The sequence below is a fragment of the Tachypleus tridentatus genome, chromosome 11 (assembly GCF_004210375.1).
Source record: "Tachypleus tridentatus isolate NWPU-2018 chromosome 11, ASM421037v1, whole genome shotgun sequence".
Classification (NCBI taxonomy): Eukaryota; Metazoa; Arthropoda; class Merostomata; order Xiphosura; family Limulidae; genus Tachypleus; species Tachypleus tridentatus.
The window spans coordinates 66,152,761-66,169,422 of record NC_134835.1 but is presented as its reverse complement, the minus strand read 5'-3'; the positions used below and the strand labels follow the sequence as shown (position 1 = coordinate 66,169,422).

The 16,662-nt window shown below is 33.8% G+C and overlaps 1 protein-coding gene across 1 annotated transcript in view; it reads right to left on the bottom strand.

The window, feature by feature from the left end:
• ple (tyrosine hydroxylase ple) overlaps window positions 1-9,887 on the bottom strand; it is an 82,299-nt gene extending 72,412 nt beyond the window's left edge. Inside the window, exon 1 of the mRNA XM_076467668.1 lies at window positions 9,750-9,887. Within this exon, the coding sequence (XP_076323783.1) occupies window positions 9,750-9,812 (63 nt within the window). The 5' untranslated portion in view covers window positions 9,813-9,887. The remainder of the gene's footprint in view (window positions 1-9,749) is intronic.
• Between the last annotated feature and the right edge of the window lie 6,775 nt (window positions 9,888-16,662).

Genomic DNA, 16,662 nt, shown 5'->3' with positions numbered 1-16,662 from the left:
CAGCCGGTCAAAGAGCAATGCCACGACGCCGTCAGAAACAGGATTAGAAACTTCGCTCGTCTAGGTTTCTATGTAACTTGTGATAAACGTGGGATTAACTAGAAAGGATCCATTATTAACTCCGGCCGCGTTAGAGTAACGGGAACAATACCATCGTCTCGGTTCGCTATTGTATTCCTGTGTACACATGGACATTAATATTTTCTTATATACGTCTTAAGTCTGAAAGCTACTTTATTACCATATCAAGTTGGCTTGGAGAATGAAGAATACCATTGCACGGGAACTGTTTCCCACCGAGCGATTGAAACCTCCAGAAGAGAGCAACACGAGACCACGAGGTGTATGAGATAATAACGTTGGTTATGATTTTTTTAAAAAAAATGTATTGCCTTAAAGATTTTTACAGTTTTGCAATAAAACTGCTTTGTGTGTTTCTGTTTAAGTGTCATAACACACGTATGTAGATGTAAAGAAAACTTTATTAAACATCCATGCCGGCCTATAATAATCATTAATACTGGTTTTATGAAACTCTGGTTATTTTCTGTAATGTCGCTTTTTTATTAACAGCCGCATTTTTAGTTGTTGTTTCTGTTTCTTAAAATTTTAAATTCAATAAATTAAAATATATGAGACAATTACTGTCTCAGGGATTTTTAATGTTGATATGACGGCACTATTGCATATAAATCACACAAAAAACAATCGAGCTGCAAAAGAATAAAAATAAAAATACTAATAAGAATTACATTATTTTCATAGTTCTTTGTTATCATATTTAAAGTGGCTATCGTTAGAAAACTATTAAATCTGTCCTTCGGGCGCATAGAATTATGTGGCAGCTAGTAAATAACACCCATTAAAGATTCAGTCTGCTGTGAAAGACATTAAACGATTTAGAAAGGAACTGTGTATATTAATTTATAAGTATGAGAGTTTGAAATTAATACATTGTGATAAAACAATATAAATTCATGACCCTCACGTTAAAGGCATGTCTTTCGACCTGGTCTTAGAAACCATTATTATCATCGTGTGAACACCCCTGAAAAAAAAATGGATATTTCATTCAACAATATCGAATAAAGATGTCATAGAAACCAACATATTGCTTAAACTACTTCCTGTCCCTAAAATAAACAAATACATCTTTCGTTCAACAATATTAAGTTTTTCGCGAAGCCCCATTAACCCGAGGCGTGAATCAGTTTGATTAGATAACCCACTGTAATTTGTATGTTCTGAGTTTTTGTATCACTGTGACGTTCATGCATTCATTGTTTCAATCCACCTAAGTTTTTCTAGCATTCTGTGAAATCTGCTGAACCTCGTTTTTTGTTGTTGGTGGTTTTATTGTTTTGCAGTCGATGTCAGTTCTATTTAATGTTCACCTGATCATGAGTTTTAGTTTCAGTAACACTTTGAGAGCTCTGTTTAGTGTTTTAGTCAACACATACTTCCTGGATCAGTGTTTTAATTGATCCTACAGTTTTATAACGATCTAAGAAAGACATCGTCTCACTCGGTCTTGAACTTTTTAAAGGATCCGATACCTTTGTTCATTGCTTCAGTGAATCCATAGTTTCCCTGACTCCTCAAGTCATATGCCCAGAGTTTATGTAGCGATCTGAGAAAGATACTCAATGTTTCACATGATCCTGAATTTCGGTACTTTTCCGATACATTTATTTGTTGTTTCAGTAAGTCCAGAGTTTTTGTATCTCTATAAGATAAAGGTCTGGTTTCCTTACAAATAGCTCATCGTACCAGAAGTTTATCTGGCTTTACCAGTTAGATCGGTTCTTCAGTTTTGCACTTCTGTAATGTCCCAAGTTTAAGGCTCGTTTCTTTTTCTTTTTTTAATTTGATTGTGTTTCACTCTTTTTGCTGTTTTTTGGAAATTCCTAATTTTTATTGCTATCCAAGCTGTTTGCTTTGAACTTCATTTCGTATATTTAGTTCTAAGTTCCGTTTGTAATTTTTAGTTTATCTTTGTGTTGGTCTTAATTTAATATGTATGGTTTCTCTCATGATGGTTTGCATCAACAACTCATCATTTCCGCTTTCCAGTATTACGTATTACAATTTACCTCGAACGAGTCACCAAGTTATTATGTTACGTGTGTTAACGTATTACGATTTCAAATAGCCGGAAATATGAATTTGAATTTAAAAGTTAATCAAATGTCAATATGCATCACATTTACGATATTTGCCAACATGATTGACACAAACAGTTTACGCTCTTAACATAAATATTGTTTCATATTATACAAACACCAATACAATTTATAATAACGGTTATCACAAGTTATGATTTATATACAAGATGTTTACAAACTTACAAATATGTATCTCAAGACGGCTGATATGGGTATTAAAACTTCTATTAAAATAAAGTAGAGAACAACGTTTAGACCTCCTTTCGTCATTTTCAGATTAACAATTTATTTGCATGTATCTATACGCATATAGATTATTGATTCTTACGCTCGAGAATCTTCTACAAATTTAGAAAATAGGCGGAACATTCGCAATACACATTTAACAATATATGTTATACACATTTCTAAATATATATTAAACGGAAACAAATATCTATATTAAAATATATATATAACAGTCTTCAGATATATTTTTGCTTCAGGTGGGTTTCTCGTCACCACGAAACTTGCAAACAACACTGAGTCTTCTAGCTGGCCTGAAACTTAATATTTTATTGACGGTTCACGAGGAGCGAATTCAATGTTGGTATTGTTACACTTCGCTTGTTCCTCCCCAGTGGCGCAGCGGTATTTCTGCAGACTCACACAGCTCAAAACCGGGTTTCGATACCTATGGTGTTACGATGGCTACCTTTTATACTCATTAGTCAAGAATGACGAAAGTTCAGTTGGCCCAACAATACTGGGATTTACATACATATATAGATTATTGATTCTTACACTTCAGAATCTTCTACAAATTTAGAAAACAAGCGGAAATTTCGCAATACAGATTTAACAATATATGTTACATGCACTTATAAATATACATTAAACTGAAGCAAAGATATATATTAAATTAATGTATAACAGTAAACCCCTTACACCAAACTGAGCTGATAACTGAAAAATCTGAGGTTAGCTAAAAACGTGATACTATGTACTACCTATTTCTTTTCTAAGAAATCATGAATTTTTTAAACACGCATGAGCTTCTGTGAGTATAAGCTTACGGCTCACTCACGGCCATAAAGAACAAAGCGCGTTTCTCCAGCAACATGCCACGAACCATGAATCTTAAGATTTATAGACTGAGCACGTAATACCTTCTAAAAACATTTGTTTTACTAATTGTTGTTATGTTTCTTATAATATATTTTCTTAATGTACTATATGCTCTCTGCACATCCTATGAAGTAACACAGCTCTCCCTTTTTTGTAAGAATTCAACATCTGCCTTTCGTGGTTTAATGATTAGTATCAGGACCAAAGTTTGAGTCGTAATACCTCTAAGTACACATTTTGTTTTCAGCTGCGAGGGCGTTATAAAGTTATAATCAAGTCCATTATTCTGCTTACAGGTCTTACAAGGTCCTTGTTGCTGTGGATGTTGGTGACTGGTCGTCCTGTCTTTGAGCAGTAGTCTAGATTGGGACGACTAAATATGAATCATATGAATCTTCGATCACTAAGACCAGTTAGCTTTGAGTTCTAATTAGACTGAAAATTATAACTGTGGCAAACACTCACGTTTTAAAATGAGATTGTAGTTTTTAATTAAGGAATCGAATAGCAAGAGAACAAGATCGTTAATAAGTGCTTAGACATGGTTAAGTTATTTAATTAATTTCTGGAAAGGATATCACTTATCGTACTGCGAAACAGCATATAACTTAATCAATGCTTGCATCTACATGTCTTCATCTATTTATAACCTTAATGTTAAATATGAATTTTTCAATTTTCCTCAGCGCAAACTGGTGGTATTTCATGTGAAAAGAGACCGCGTGCAAGAGCAAAAATGAATGTGTTCTCTTGTGTAATTAGGTAAAAAATAACAAAATCTTAGAAACTGCATAGAGCTCTCTTCTGATGAGACATCTTCTATGAGCTGTTGTTCAGATTCTACAATCTTTTCTATAGTACATTCTTCTGCACATTGGCTTCATTTATTTACAGGCAGCACCGGATTAATGAACAATCTAACCAAGGTATAATCCCCCCACCAAAAATCAGCAAAACTTTTTATAGTAGTCAATGGCTTTGATTTCTGTTCATAATTCATATTTTCCGTTTCCTGATTCTTTCTTGAATAGTTTGTTGGACTATTTGCTGTATACAACGCGGAGAATAAGTCCGTAAATTTATCGCTGTACCACCAGAAGATTTCACGAATAGACTAATTTCAAGACACTGTCTATAACTTGACACATCAAATATAAAGTTGTTTTTTTTTTAAATTGATATTGTATATAAATATATATTTTGTGCTGTTGCTTGTTTATTCAATTTGGAATGTTCAACATACAAATACTCTTCGTATATCTATAAGATATATAGACCAAAATGTAGGGTCCCTTGTTCTATCTCAGCTCGAGGCTTCCTAGAGCTTAGTGTAGTGCTGTATATTTGTTTGGTTTGTTTTAAATTTTGCGCAAAGCTACATGAGGACTATCTGCGCTAGCCGTCCCTAATTTAGCAGTGTAAAACTAGAGGGAAGGTAGCTAGTCATCACCACCCACCGCCAACTCTTGAGCTACTCTTTTACCAACGAATAGTGGGATTGACCGTCACGTTATAAAGCCCCCACGGCTGAAAGGGCGAGTATATTTGGTGTGACTAGGATTCGAACCCGCGACCCTCAGATTACCAGTCGAATGTCTTAACCCGCCTGGCCATGCCAGGGCGCTTTTGTTAGATAAACTTTTCCTGTCATTGGTGACGGTTACGTTTCTTTGTAACTGATACAGTGTAGCAGGCATGTTATTACATTTTGTCTTACTTTCACTCTTATAAAGACATCCCTGCTCCGTCGGAATTTATGACGCGAAAGAAAACCCAAAAGCTGAAAAATATATTTAGTAGTTGATGGTAGGGCCCATTATTATTGTTATTAGTTGATCCTTTATTATTCTCTACAGAAAATTAATCATTAAAATATATGCTATGTCTTTACTAACCAGTTTTTGAGAAGAATGGATGATATTTTAATTATCTTTCGTTGTTGTTTCTTAAACCGATTTCAGAAAATATTACACATCATTAAGTAAGGTAGAGAAAAACTCTGAAGATTAATTTAGAGCTGTAGTTATATTAATTAACTAAAACTTTGTTTTATTGCCTGTCCTTCATATTACTTCTTTAAGGTCTTACTGACATTATTGAAAAAAAATCGGGGATATTTTTCTCTAATTAGGACTATACAATAAAGTACTCGTATGCATTGATGAATCTGTAAATAGGACTATACAATAAAGTACTCGTATGCATTGATGAATCTGTAAATAGGACTATACAATAAAGTACTCGTATGCATTGATGAATCTGTAAATAGGACTATACAATAAAGTACTCGTATGCATTGATGAATCTGTAAATAGGACTATACAATAAAGTACTCGTATGCATTGATGGATCTGTCTGTTTGATAGAGTCCACTAACTGGTGTGTATGAAAGTTCGCACAAAGCTACACAGTGGGTACCTTCGCTAACCATTTCTAACTTAGCAGTGAAAAATGTTGTTGTTTTGAATTAAGCACAAAGCTACACAAAAAACTATCTGTGATCTGCCCACCACGGGTATGGAAACCCGGATTTTAGGTTTGTAAGTCCGCAGACACACCACTGAGCCACTGGGGGGCAGCAGAGAACGACTAATGGGAAAGTAACCAGTTATCACCATCCACGGCCAACTCTTGGGTTACTCTTTTTTTTTTAGTAAGACTGATCGTCACACTATAACGTCCCCACGGCATGTTTAGTGTAAGGGGTATTCGAACCCGCGACCCTCATGTTGAAAGTTGAACGCTCTGACCATCTAGCCATGCCTAGCCTGATCAGCGGGGATCTGCGGCTTTTGTTAAAAATAAAATTCACTTTAACCGACAACAATTCCTTTGTTCAATTAAACATCAGAGAAAAGTGGACGAAGTTGCTAGCAGTGATTTTTTTTTTACTTTTCTCAACGCTCACCTTTTGTTCGCTTTCGAAGATCTAAATTAATCGTTATAAATATTTCAGATTAGTTGCATGAAGATTTTGTAAACTTCCTATGTCTGAATTTAATCTGTAACTTTCTGAGTTGCATGATTGGTGTGATGCAGCAATATCTGGACATATAACTCATTCTAAAAAACAATATCTTACGTGTGTTTTGACCACATACAGTTAGAGAAAATCATCAGATACAACTTGTATAACTAAGAGAATTTTATAATATAAGAAAACAAATTTATTTTTATGTGTTTTTAAAACTATGTTATTTTCTCGTATCATATAACTTTCTTTACAATTTCCCTTCTAAACAGGTCACGATTTAACAGCTTTATTATATGTTTCTACACAAAATAATTGTCAAAGCCACCTTGTCGGTGACAGTTTCTGTGGGAATCGTAAAAAAAATTTTTTTGATGCAGTGCGATCTTCAAAATTAAATAAAGATATTTCTAGACTTATTTTGGCTTTCTTAGTAGCAAAAGTATTAAACTAATGTATCTTATACGAAAAAGTACTATATTAATGTATCTTACATCACTCCTTTTCCTAATAAGCTGTGAAAATTTTCAAACGTGTGGTTTTTAGGTCTTTTATTACATAAATAAAATGTAAAGTAAGTATTAACGCTTTTTTAATTGCATAGAGGTGCTTCAAACAAACCGATTTACATAACTTCGCGAAGTAAATAAATATACAATAAACCATGGGGGTGTTATAGTGTTACGTTCAATCCCATTATTTGTTGATAAAATAATAGCCTAGGAGTTAGTTGCCTTTCCCTTTCCCTGTTAAATTAGGAACAGCTATCGCAGATACTCTCGTTTTGCATGAAATCCAAATCAAACTTAAAATAAACAGAAACAAAGCTTTCGAGAAATAGAATATTTTATGTTTTGTGGCAATCTCTAACTTCAAACCTGCAACTCGTGTTTATGGTATCAGAGAAAAAAAGTTTGCAGTTAGTATCAAATTTAAAAGCATAAATTATGTTTTTATTCGTGTAGATATGGGATAAAGCTGTCGTGCAGGAGACTTTAAAGTAAGAAAACAATCATATACATGTGTGGATTGTTGTTGCTGTTTTAAATTAAGCACAATGCTACACAATGGGCTATAAGCACTCTGCTCACCATGAATACCGAAACCCGCTTCCTAGCGCTGCGAGTCCGCAATCATACCTCTGTGCCACTTGGGGGCACATATGTGGAATAGCACAAGACTTTAAAAAAGGTGGACAAGTCTTAAAGCTGTTGTATTTCATTATGTGATCTAAAGAAGTTCGATAAGAGTGTTTTGCCACAAAAACTACTTAGAAAATGTTCTAAAAGATCTGAAGATTTTAATAAAGCTTCACTTTTGTAAAGCTTGGTCAAAGTGACTAATCGGAACCGATAGAAGGGTTAATTTCATTCACATATCTTGGCACCTTAATTTGCTTTGAGATATCAGAACATTTGATTACTGCAGTCTAATCTTGCTGCTTAAAATGTTTACAAAGTTAAAGCTCCTTCAAAACTATATTTTTCTTCCATATTTCAGTGACAAGTGTCTTTTCGCTATGCAGAATGCTTATACGAAGGAAACACAAACCATCTACTATATATCGGATTTTGCTATTTTAATACTGGGACGAAATGTATCTTACACACTTTCAAGATTTTTTGTCGTATTTTGTAAGTAACGAGCATACCAATCGAGTTAATATTAGAAACATATTAACTTAGGATCTGAAAATGCCCCATTAACAATATACGCTTATAATTGTACTGCATTTTTTAAACTTTAATTTGAATTATTTAAAGGGTACTTTTAAATTACATAAACATTAACTAAAAAGAGTTATGTGTGTAGAATATGTTTATCAAAATAACTGATAAATATTAGTTTCTATAAATGTATAAGAAATAGTTAATTTATTAAAATAAACATCGCTAAAATAAATATGTTTATACATTTAGATAATTTCATAACGCATGGATACTTGTAGCATGACCATTTTGTGCTAATGTTGACAAAGCTTGGCCTATTTGAGGTTTACTGTATAACAAGGCAGCTTGATCATCATTAGAGTTTATTCCCTTTGATTCGTTTAGATCATAAACTTTATTAAATTATTCTTCATTTCAATTCTTTTGTTTGTTTGTTTGTTTGTTTTAGAATTTCGTGCAAAGCTACACTAGGGTTATCTGCGCTAGCTATCCCTACTTTAGCAATGTAAGACTAGAAGAAAGGTAGCTAGTCACCACCACCCACTGCCAACTCTTGGGCTACTCTTTTACCAACGAATAGTGGGATTAACCGTCACATTATAATGCGAGCATGTTTGGTGTGACGTGGATTCGAACCCGCGACCCTCGAATTACGGATCGAGTGCCTTAACTACCTGGCCATGCCAGGCCAAAAATGTCCGTTCTATTTGAGTGGTTTTGTTAAAAAACGTTCCATGTGTGGCTTATATTTACGCTAACTAAAGCTTCTATTTGTAGGTTCTAAAGTTCTATCAGTGTTCCAAATCTGAAAAAGATCCAGAAGAAGTAAGTATGTCTTTCTGTCAAATAAAGTTTCCGTAATTTTTGTGCGAGTAAAAAGAAACTCAATCAAAATTGGAAATATTTTATCTCAGGTATTTATTAATGGATTGCCTTGAAATCTTGTATGTAAAGTAAGTGTCCAGTACAGCACACGCATTAAAAAGTATGTCATAGTTTGGATTACAGAACTCCGAGATAAAGAAGCTGTAAACTTGTTAAGCTATTACTCCTGTTATTAACACACAGTGTGTTGTTTTGCTTGCACAACACACCACCGCGTGTCTCGATATTTGTACCTCTAATAATAGATAATTCTTCGGTTACCCTTGTTCTGTCTTGTTGTTTTTATTCAATCGTTTAATTACTACATATTTCATTGTACTTTCTAGAATTCAGAAATTAGCGATACTGAATTTTTAGGCACGAAAGTATAATTTTCGTTTTCTTTATTGCTAATTAACATAATTCTGTGACGGTGCATTTAACAGTACAAGTCACGCAAGTCCTAGCATCTGTTTCGTGAAAAGAAAAAGCAAAACTCACAAAAAAAACATGAAAGGACAATATTCTCTGTTAAAAATCGAGACTTTATTTAATACTCTATGAGCTTTTAATTCAAGAAATCTTGGTGAATTGCTTTTATATCAGATTAAAGCTGTACAGATGGTATCAATTATGCATGAAAACAGGTAGTTAAAAGGAATAGCCAATGAGATTTATCGTATCTTTGTACCTGAGATTGTGTTTTTTTTTTAATTATCAATGAACAGGAAAACGTAACGAATGCATTTTAATTTTTCTAGTTAAAAACCATCTTTGGACGGAAAGTTATAATTTTTTACCACTCACTGAACCATCAGTTCTCTGTTTCTTAAAGTTTTTAATGAAAGTTCTAGTAAGATTAGTTGATTCCATTTTTATGATGGAAAAATGCTTCCATTTGCAAGGAAGTTTAAGTCTTAGTTTAAGTCAGATTAAACTAAGACGACAATTTACTTTAAATCGTGAACCTACCTCAACACTGTAGCTTTTGATGGGGAACTTTGCCTTCACTGTAACAGCGTTTATTGCTTGCATACTTTAGAGTTGGAGAGGAGAGACAAAATGTATATTCTTCTGAAGAACTGACTTTATCATTCCTAGTCTCTCAAGTTATAGTTTCTCTGGTTCTCCCAAGAGCTGTAACCAATCACGGGCGTGGTTTCAGCTGCACGTGGTTGTTTGACGCATGACAAGCTCAGCCTGTTTAAGGAAAGTCATCTAACTAAGTGGTTGCTAATGGTTTTCTGAAAGTTGTATGGAAAGAAAAAAAGATATAAAAGAAGAAAGAGCATCTCTTAAAGATCTCCGCAATCAGCCACATGGAACACATAAATCTTCTATTGTTTCTCATACCTAGAAGCTGTATTGAAGGTATTACAGAAATCTCTGATTTAGACAAACTTTATTCAAGGATGCAGATTATTTTGCGTACATAGATCAATAACACAGTAATAATAGACATTAATGAAATAAGGAATACCCTAGTATCACGTATAGGCTCCTTCAGTCAAATGTGTGATGCGGGGAAAATGTTAATTGGTACACATACACACAATAGAGTTTTTAAACATGGCAAATGATAAATAACGATATTGAATAAAATAATCATGTATTCTTAAGCTTTCAAACTGAATAACTAACTAAGTTCCTGAAATATGCCAATTTAATAAAAAGAAAGTGCTAAATATAGTATTTATTCGTTTATTATTGAGTACAAGGCTAAATATCAAGTTATCTACGCTGTGCCCACGACGGGTATATAGACCCAATTTTTAACGTTCAGGGTCTCCCTGAGCCACTTGGAGACTAACAGTTATAATACCTTTCGCAACTTACAATTTCACAAAATGTTTTAGTTATATTTTCATTTTATTTTATTTAAAATCAGAAAAAAAAATACTGCGCAATTAAAACATCAATGAGTAGGCATGTATTTTTACAACCCAACAAAATGTACGCTGAGGGAAGATTTACAAGTATTTCAAAAATGGTGAAAGAGCAGAATTTGTTTTCAATAAATAACTTTAAACATATTGTCCATCCGCAGAAAATTTGACAGTTTAGTTCTTGTTTTTCAATGTCCCCTCATCCCCGTCGCGCCAAACATTCTCACCCTTTCAGCCGTGGGGGCGTTATAATGTGATAGTCAATCCCACTATTCGTTGGTAAAAGAGTACCCCAAGAGTTGGCGGTGGGTGGTCATGACTAGCTGCCTTCCCTCTAGTCTTACACTGCTAAATTAGGGACGACTAGCACAGATAGCCCTCGAGTAGCTTTGTGGGAAATTAAAAAAAAAACAAAAAACAATGCCCCCTTTTAATGAAAATAGTGGCTAATGATATAGTTTTAAATAAACTTCGCAATTTCAGGAGTAAATTTTAAGAGGAAGAAGAATTAGTATTCGTTTTTCACGTTTATGAATTATAAACGACCTCTAAATGATAGCTTTAATAGTCTAATGTCTTAATACAAAAAAATATTTAGCACAATACACAACATTGTGGTTCCTATTAAACTTCCTGACAAAATATCGAATAAAGTAAGATGTTATCTTGAAATAATATATTTTTTGTTATTTGTTTCAAATAAAATTACATATACATTCCATCTTCCATCACTATAATCAAGGTATGAAACAAGTTTCACTTATTGAGTTGAGTTAAGCCTCGAAACTAGATAAACTTGTAATGTGACATCGAAATAAACCTATTTTTTCTCAAAACTTCCCTCCTAGCTAGAAGTCAAGTAAATTGTTTTATATTTTTATAACGTTAAATGTACTTAAATTGAAAAGCGAGAAATATAAATGTTCTGGAAATTTTAAAGTAAAAACGAAAGTAAGACTGGCAGGGCTCGCTTTGGCTACATTCGTATCGCAATTTGCCACGCACAGCTGGCATGTTGCAATACATATAATAATCATGATGGCAGTGACTACATATCTTACCATTTGTTTCGTGTATTACTTAATACTGTACACTGCTTTGTAGAAATAGTCTTGCGACTCAACTACACACACTAAAATGCTTCAAAGCTGGAACATGCAATTTTAAATTCTAGTCCATGCAAACGGAGGAGTTCGTTTGATGAATAATGCACAAAAACGCAAGTGAAAAATTAGCAAGTCTAAGAGATGAACTTTATGTCTTTATGGTCTTATTCTTGCTTCACTGATGTTCTAAATACCTACTGAAAACGGTCAGACTAGACTAGACTTATTTTAAATTCATATGAAAGATGAGAGTTATAAGTAGCGTTCCAATGCAAACAACACCCCTAATCGCTTCTACAATGTGTCAGGCCCAATGTGATATTGTCACCTATATTTCTGAGATACCAAGTCTAGAGGTCTGACTTTTTACCTATCCACATATGACTGATAATAGCACAATATACTAATTAGTATAATAGTAAACAATGCAATTTAGGCATTGTTTAGGCCTAGACCATACTTAAGGAATGTCTACTAGTACTTGCAGTATCTCGTATTCGTTTGAAAGTTGTATTCGATTCTATATGTTATAGCTCCGTAGACCTACTTCTAGGTGCATTGTGCTCATGAACCAGTTTCAGAAAAGTTTTCCTACGTAATGTTTCTATAACATAATTGATGTGAATCGGAATGCAGTGAGAATTTTTTTTTATTTTTAGAAATCAAACATCATACAATCAGTCGTACTAGTAGGTTTATAAGTAGTGATCGTGGAAAAACACTGAGCTAGCACGATACTAGTACAGGTGTGGAAGCCTGTAATAAACACTATTAATAGCCATTTACTATTTAGTCCAAATTTGGTTTATTGCAAAAATGTCCAAACACACGAGGACCTGCAATTAATACAGCTCAAACCTAGGTGATCCAATTAACTTATGAAGCTACTGACATCAGTGTAACAGAAAAGGAAGTTATTTTTGTGTTGAACATGACAAAGGATGAATATGTAAAGATTGCTTTTCATCGTCTTAAGACAGTGAAACATGCTGATTTACAAGAGTTGAAAAACACTTTAGGGACAGCTTTTACTGAACTTGGTATTATTAATTTGCATAAGAAGTGGGTATGATGGCTTATAGCAGAGATGCCAACCATTACGATTTGAGCGTAATCATTACGGTTTTGGTGTATACATTACGACTATACGCTCATACAGACATATATTACGACTTGTTGCAACTCCCAAATTATTGTATATAATATAGGCCTATACAATAAAGTGATAAATTGTTCCCCCAGGGCTTGTAAAAGGGTGAAAAAAATTTCTAGTGAGATATAAATAAATTTTGATAATAAATAAAAGACATAGCACAAATGGCTACTTGCGATAATCATGTTTGTGCTTGAAATAATAAAAAATATTTGTATCTCCGACGTCTACCAATAGTTTGAGTGCGGTGCTTCTCCATACTGGGTACGTGGGGGAATACATAGTTACGTCATCAGTGCATGTCAGCCAATCAGCGCTCGCGTAGATGGGTATTTCTCGTTTTCTAAGCGGCATAGAAACACCAATGCGATCGTTCACAACATGAAAAAAAGAGGCCTTGTTCAGATTGTCTTGTTTCTGGCAACTCTAAAAGGATTAAAACTGTGAATCAAAAATTTAGGAAAGAGTATAGTGCAAAATATCCGGGTCATTGCATCAAAAGTCAGTGACAGTCATGCGTTTTGTACAGTTGGTCACATCGATTTTTTTTTTGGCGCATGGCGGGATAAACGATTGTTCCAGATATACAAAGTCGGCATCTCACCAACAAAAGGCTGAGGCGAAGACAAAAACGATGCAGGTAACGATATTTATGAGTAAGAATTCAGAATATGAAAAATAATTTCAAAAGAATTTTTATAATTTATTTATTAAATACACAAAATACAGTCATAAATGAGCAATTTATAGCAGTAATAAATAATAATAAACAGCTTAGAGACATTGGCCAGGTCTAGTAGCCGCAAATGATAAAGGGCTCTGTCTACAATCATTACGCTTAGTCATTTAAAATAGTTGGCATCTCTGTTATAGTACAAGTGTTAACTTATGTCACAAAAGGGTTTATTAGTTATCTTGAAGAATGACTACTCATGTTTAATAAGTACACTGTCTAAATCACACGCTAAAATTAGCAATAAAAGACAATTTCAAGGAACATATATTGAGAAAAATGTTATTGATATTACTTAGATTTTTATGCACTTTATCATAGGAGTCCCAAATGTTTGTGAGACCTAAAAGAATTGGTCGACATCATGGAAAAGAGTGTGCTAAACCCCAAACCATTTAACGACAAACGATATATTCTGTATAAATGAGGTTAAAGCATGCAATGCTTTAATAAATGGGTACAAAATGTTTGTTATTCCTTTACAAAATGTGCCAGGGGAGTCTGATGAAGGGAGTAAGATAAAGACACTTTTCTAACGATTCAAGTTAGGGAAGTTTAAACTAAATATTTTGAGTTTTTATCAAATAATAATGTATCTAGCAAAGTTCAAGCTCTCCTTGAATTTGCAGCAAGAAAACACGGACATCCTACATGCTATGGCACAACCAGATGTGCTATACAATATCGTCTGAGAGTCGTTTGGCTCTGTATTTAGCCCACATATTAATGAATTGTTTGCATAGACCAAAGAGAGCAGAAAGGGTAGGTACAAAGGTGTGAATTTATCAATATCTGATTCATAAATTACAGATTTTTTTAATGTAGTTTCAGAGAACAAGAGTCGAATACTTGGCTGCGTGAGCAAAAGATTTGGTGACTTGAATGCACCAAAATAATTTGACTCATATTTTCTAACCTTGAAATAAACAACAAAGTATGGTAAAAAAACAGCATTTTGGTAATAAGGAGTTGGATAACTTCTTTCAGAATCTTTGTAGCTTACTGGGCAATAAAATTGTAAATAGAAATCCATTAAATTACGAGTTAGTAGAGTTTAAAATATACTGATTTAACACTTTGAAACGTCCGAATAAACATGAAATTTGCTCTGTTATTCTAACAAGTTAGTGTGAGTTTTCTAAAGTGGTGTATGTCACATTATTCTACTTGTCTTCCCTGTGTCTAATGTCACATTAGATAGAGAAGTTTAATGAATGTACAAGATCAAAACTGACTAAATGTCATGTTTAAGTGAGGCTGATTTTGAGCACTGTGTTCGAATTTCGTTAACTGGTCTTGCAATGGAAAATTCGCCTCTGTCTGAGCTGGTTTATAAATGGTTGCAATATATGGAAACCTTACAGAAAGCTATATTGTTTATGAATATCGTCAGCCATATAATAAAACCAGAAGAAAATAAATAACATCAACAATGTCTATTGTTGAAAATCATTCAGAATCATTGGATATTGTTGAAATTGATTGAAAATATGAAAGACAGCATTATACTGTACACTAAACCTTTCATACTGTAGACATTGATGTTTAATAAAGTCTACATTAAATAGAAATACATATATAATGTATATATATTTATTCTCAGTTATATTTTATTTACTGTTGTTTAACTTGTTTTCACGAAGCTCTCATTAGGAATCACTACTATGCAGTTGCAACAAACTGCTAATCATTTTAGTTCCTGGTTAGCAATATACAAAAAAAACACTGCTGTGCACCTTTTCCAGTCTAAATCGAGCCCTGCAGATTAGTAGCTCAAAATCGTTTTTCTCTGAGTCTCACTGACGCCTGTAAACTTTCTTGCATGACACACTTGGAATGCAGGAAATTCTACACTCAAATGTGGTTTCATTATATCAAATTCACGATAACATTATATCCTGCCTTCGTAGCAGGTGGTCAGTATTCGAAGGAAAACTAGTTTGACGTATAATCATATATTATCATGTTAAATGTAAGCAACATTTTGTTTTCGTTCCATCTATTTATTCACAGTTTTAAATCTGAATATCTGCTATATTTTCCAGTCTAATCAAAATTTGGACAATTAATGTTTCATCATTATGAAAACTTGTGAAACTCTGTTATTTTCAGGCACGAGTTTAAATATAAAATACAGTTTTGAAGCTACACATATATATATATATACTTATTTATTATTGTACTGTCAGTAGCTATTTAAAAGAGAGCAATATTCCATTCTCAACGACAGGCAATGTATAAATAAAGTGGTGTAGAACGGAAATCATAGGAGGGGAACTTGTACGGTATTTAAATTATGAGTGAATAAATAAATTAATTGCAAATATAGATACTATAGGATATTCTTTGTATGAAAATCTTACCATCACATAAAATTGTTATTTATAAATATCGTCATACGTTTTCTCAGAAAAACACATGTGCATTATTTCATTGCAAAAATATAATAAATCTAATACATTTTAATAATTGAAAATGGGATTTCTTCATATTGAAGACTATCACACCACACGAATAGTAACTGACAAGCATTGCTTGATTTGCAACCTGAGAGTCGCGGGTTCGAATCCCCATCACACCAAATATGCTCGCCCTTTCAGCTGTGGGGGCTTTTTATTGTTACGGTTGATCCCAGCATTCTTTGGTAAAGAGTTGGAGGTTTATTGTGATGACTAGATATTTTCCCTCTACTCTTTCACTGCTAAATAAGGAATGGCTAACGCAGATAGCCTTTGTGTAACTTAGCGCGAAATTTAACACAAATCTGACATTGTGGCAAGCAAGAGCAGACACAGTGAAGCGCAAAAGAATCATGGGTTTGACGTTAATGTGCTCCTTCTCTTTTCAGTTAAATGGCCCAGCAAGACCAGGTGGGTTAAGGCGTTCGACTCGTAATCTGAGGGCCGTGGGCTCGAATCTCCGTCGCACCAAACATGCTCGCCCTTTTAGTCGTGGGAGCGTTATAATGTGACGGTCAATCCCACTATTCGTTGGTAAAAGAGTAGCC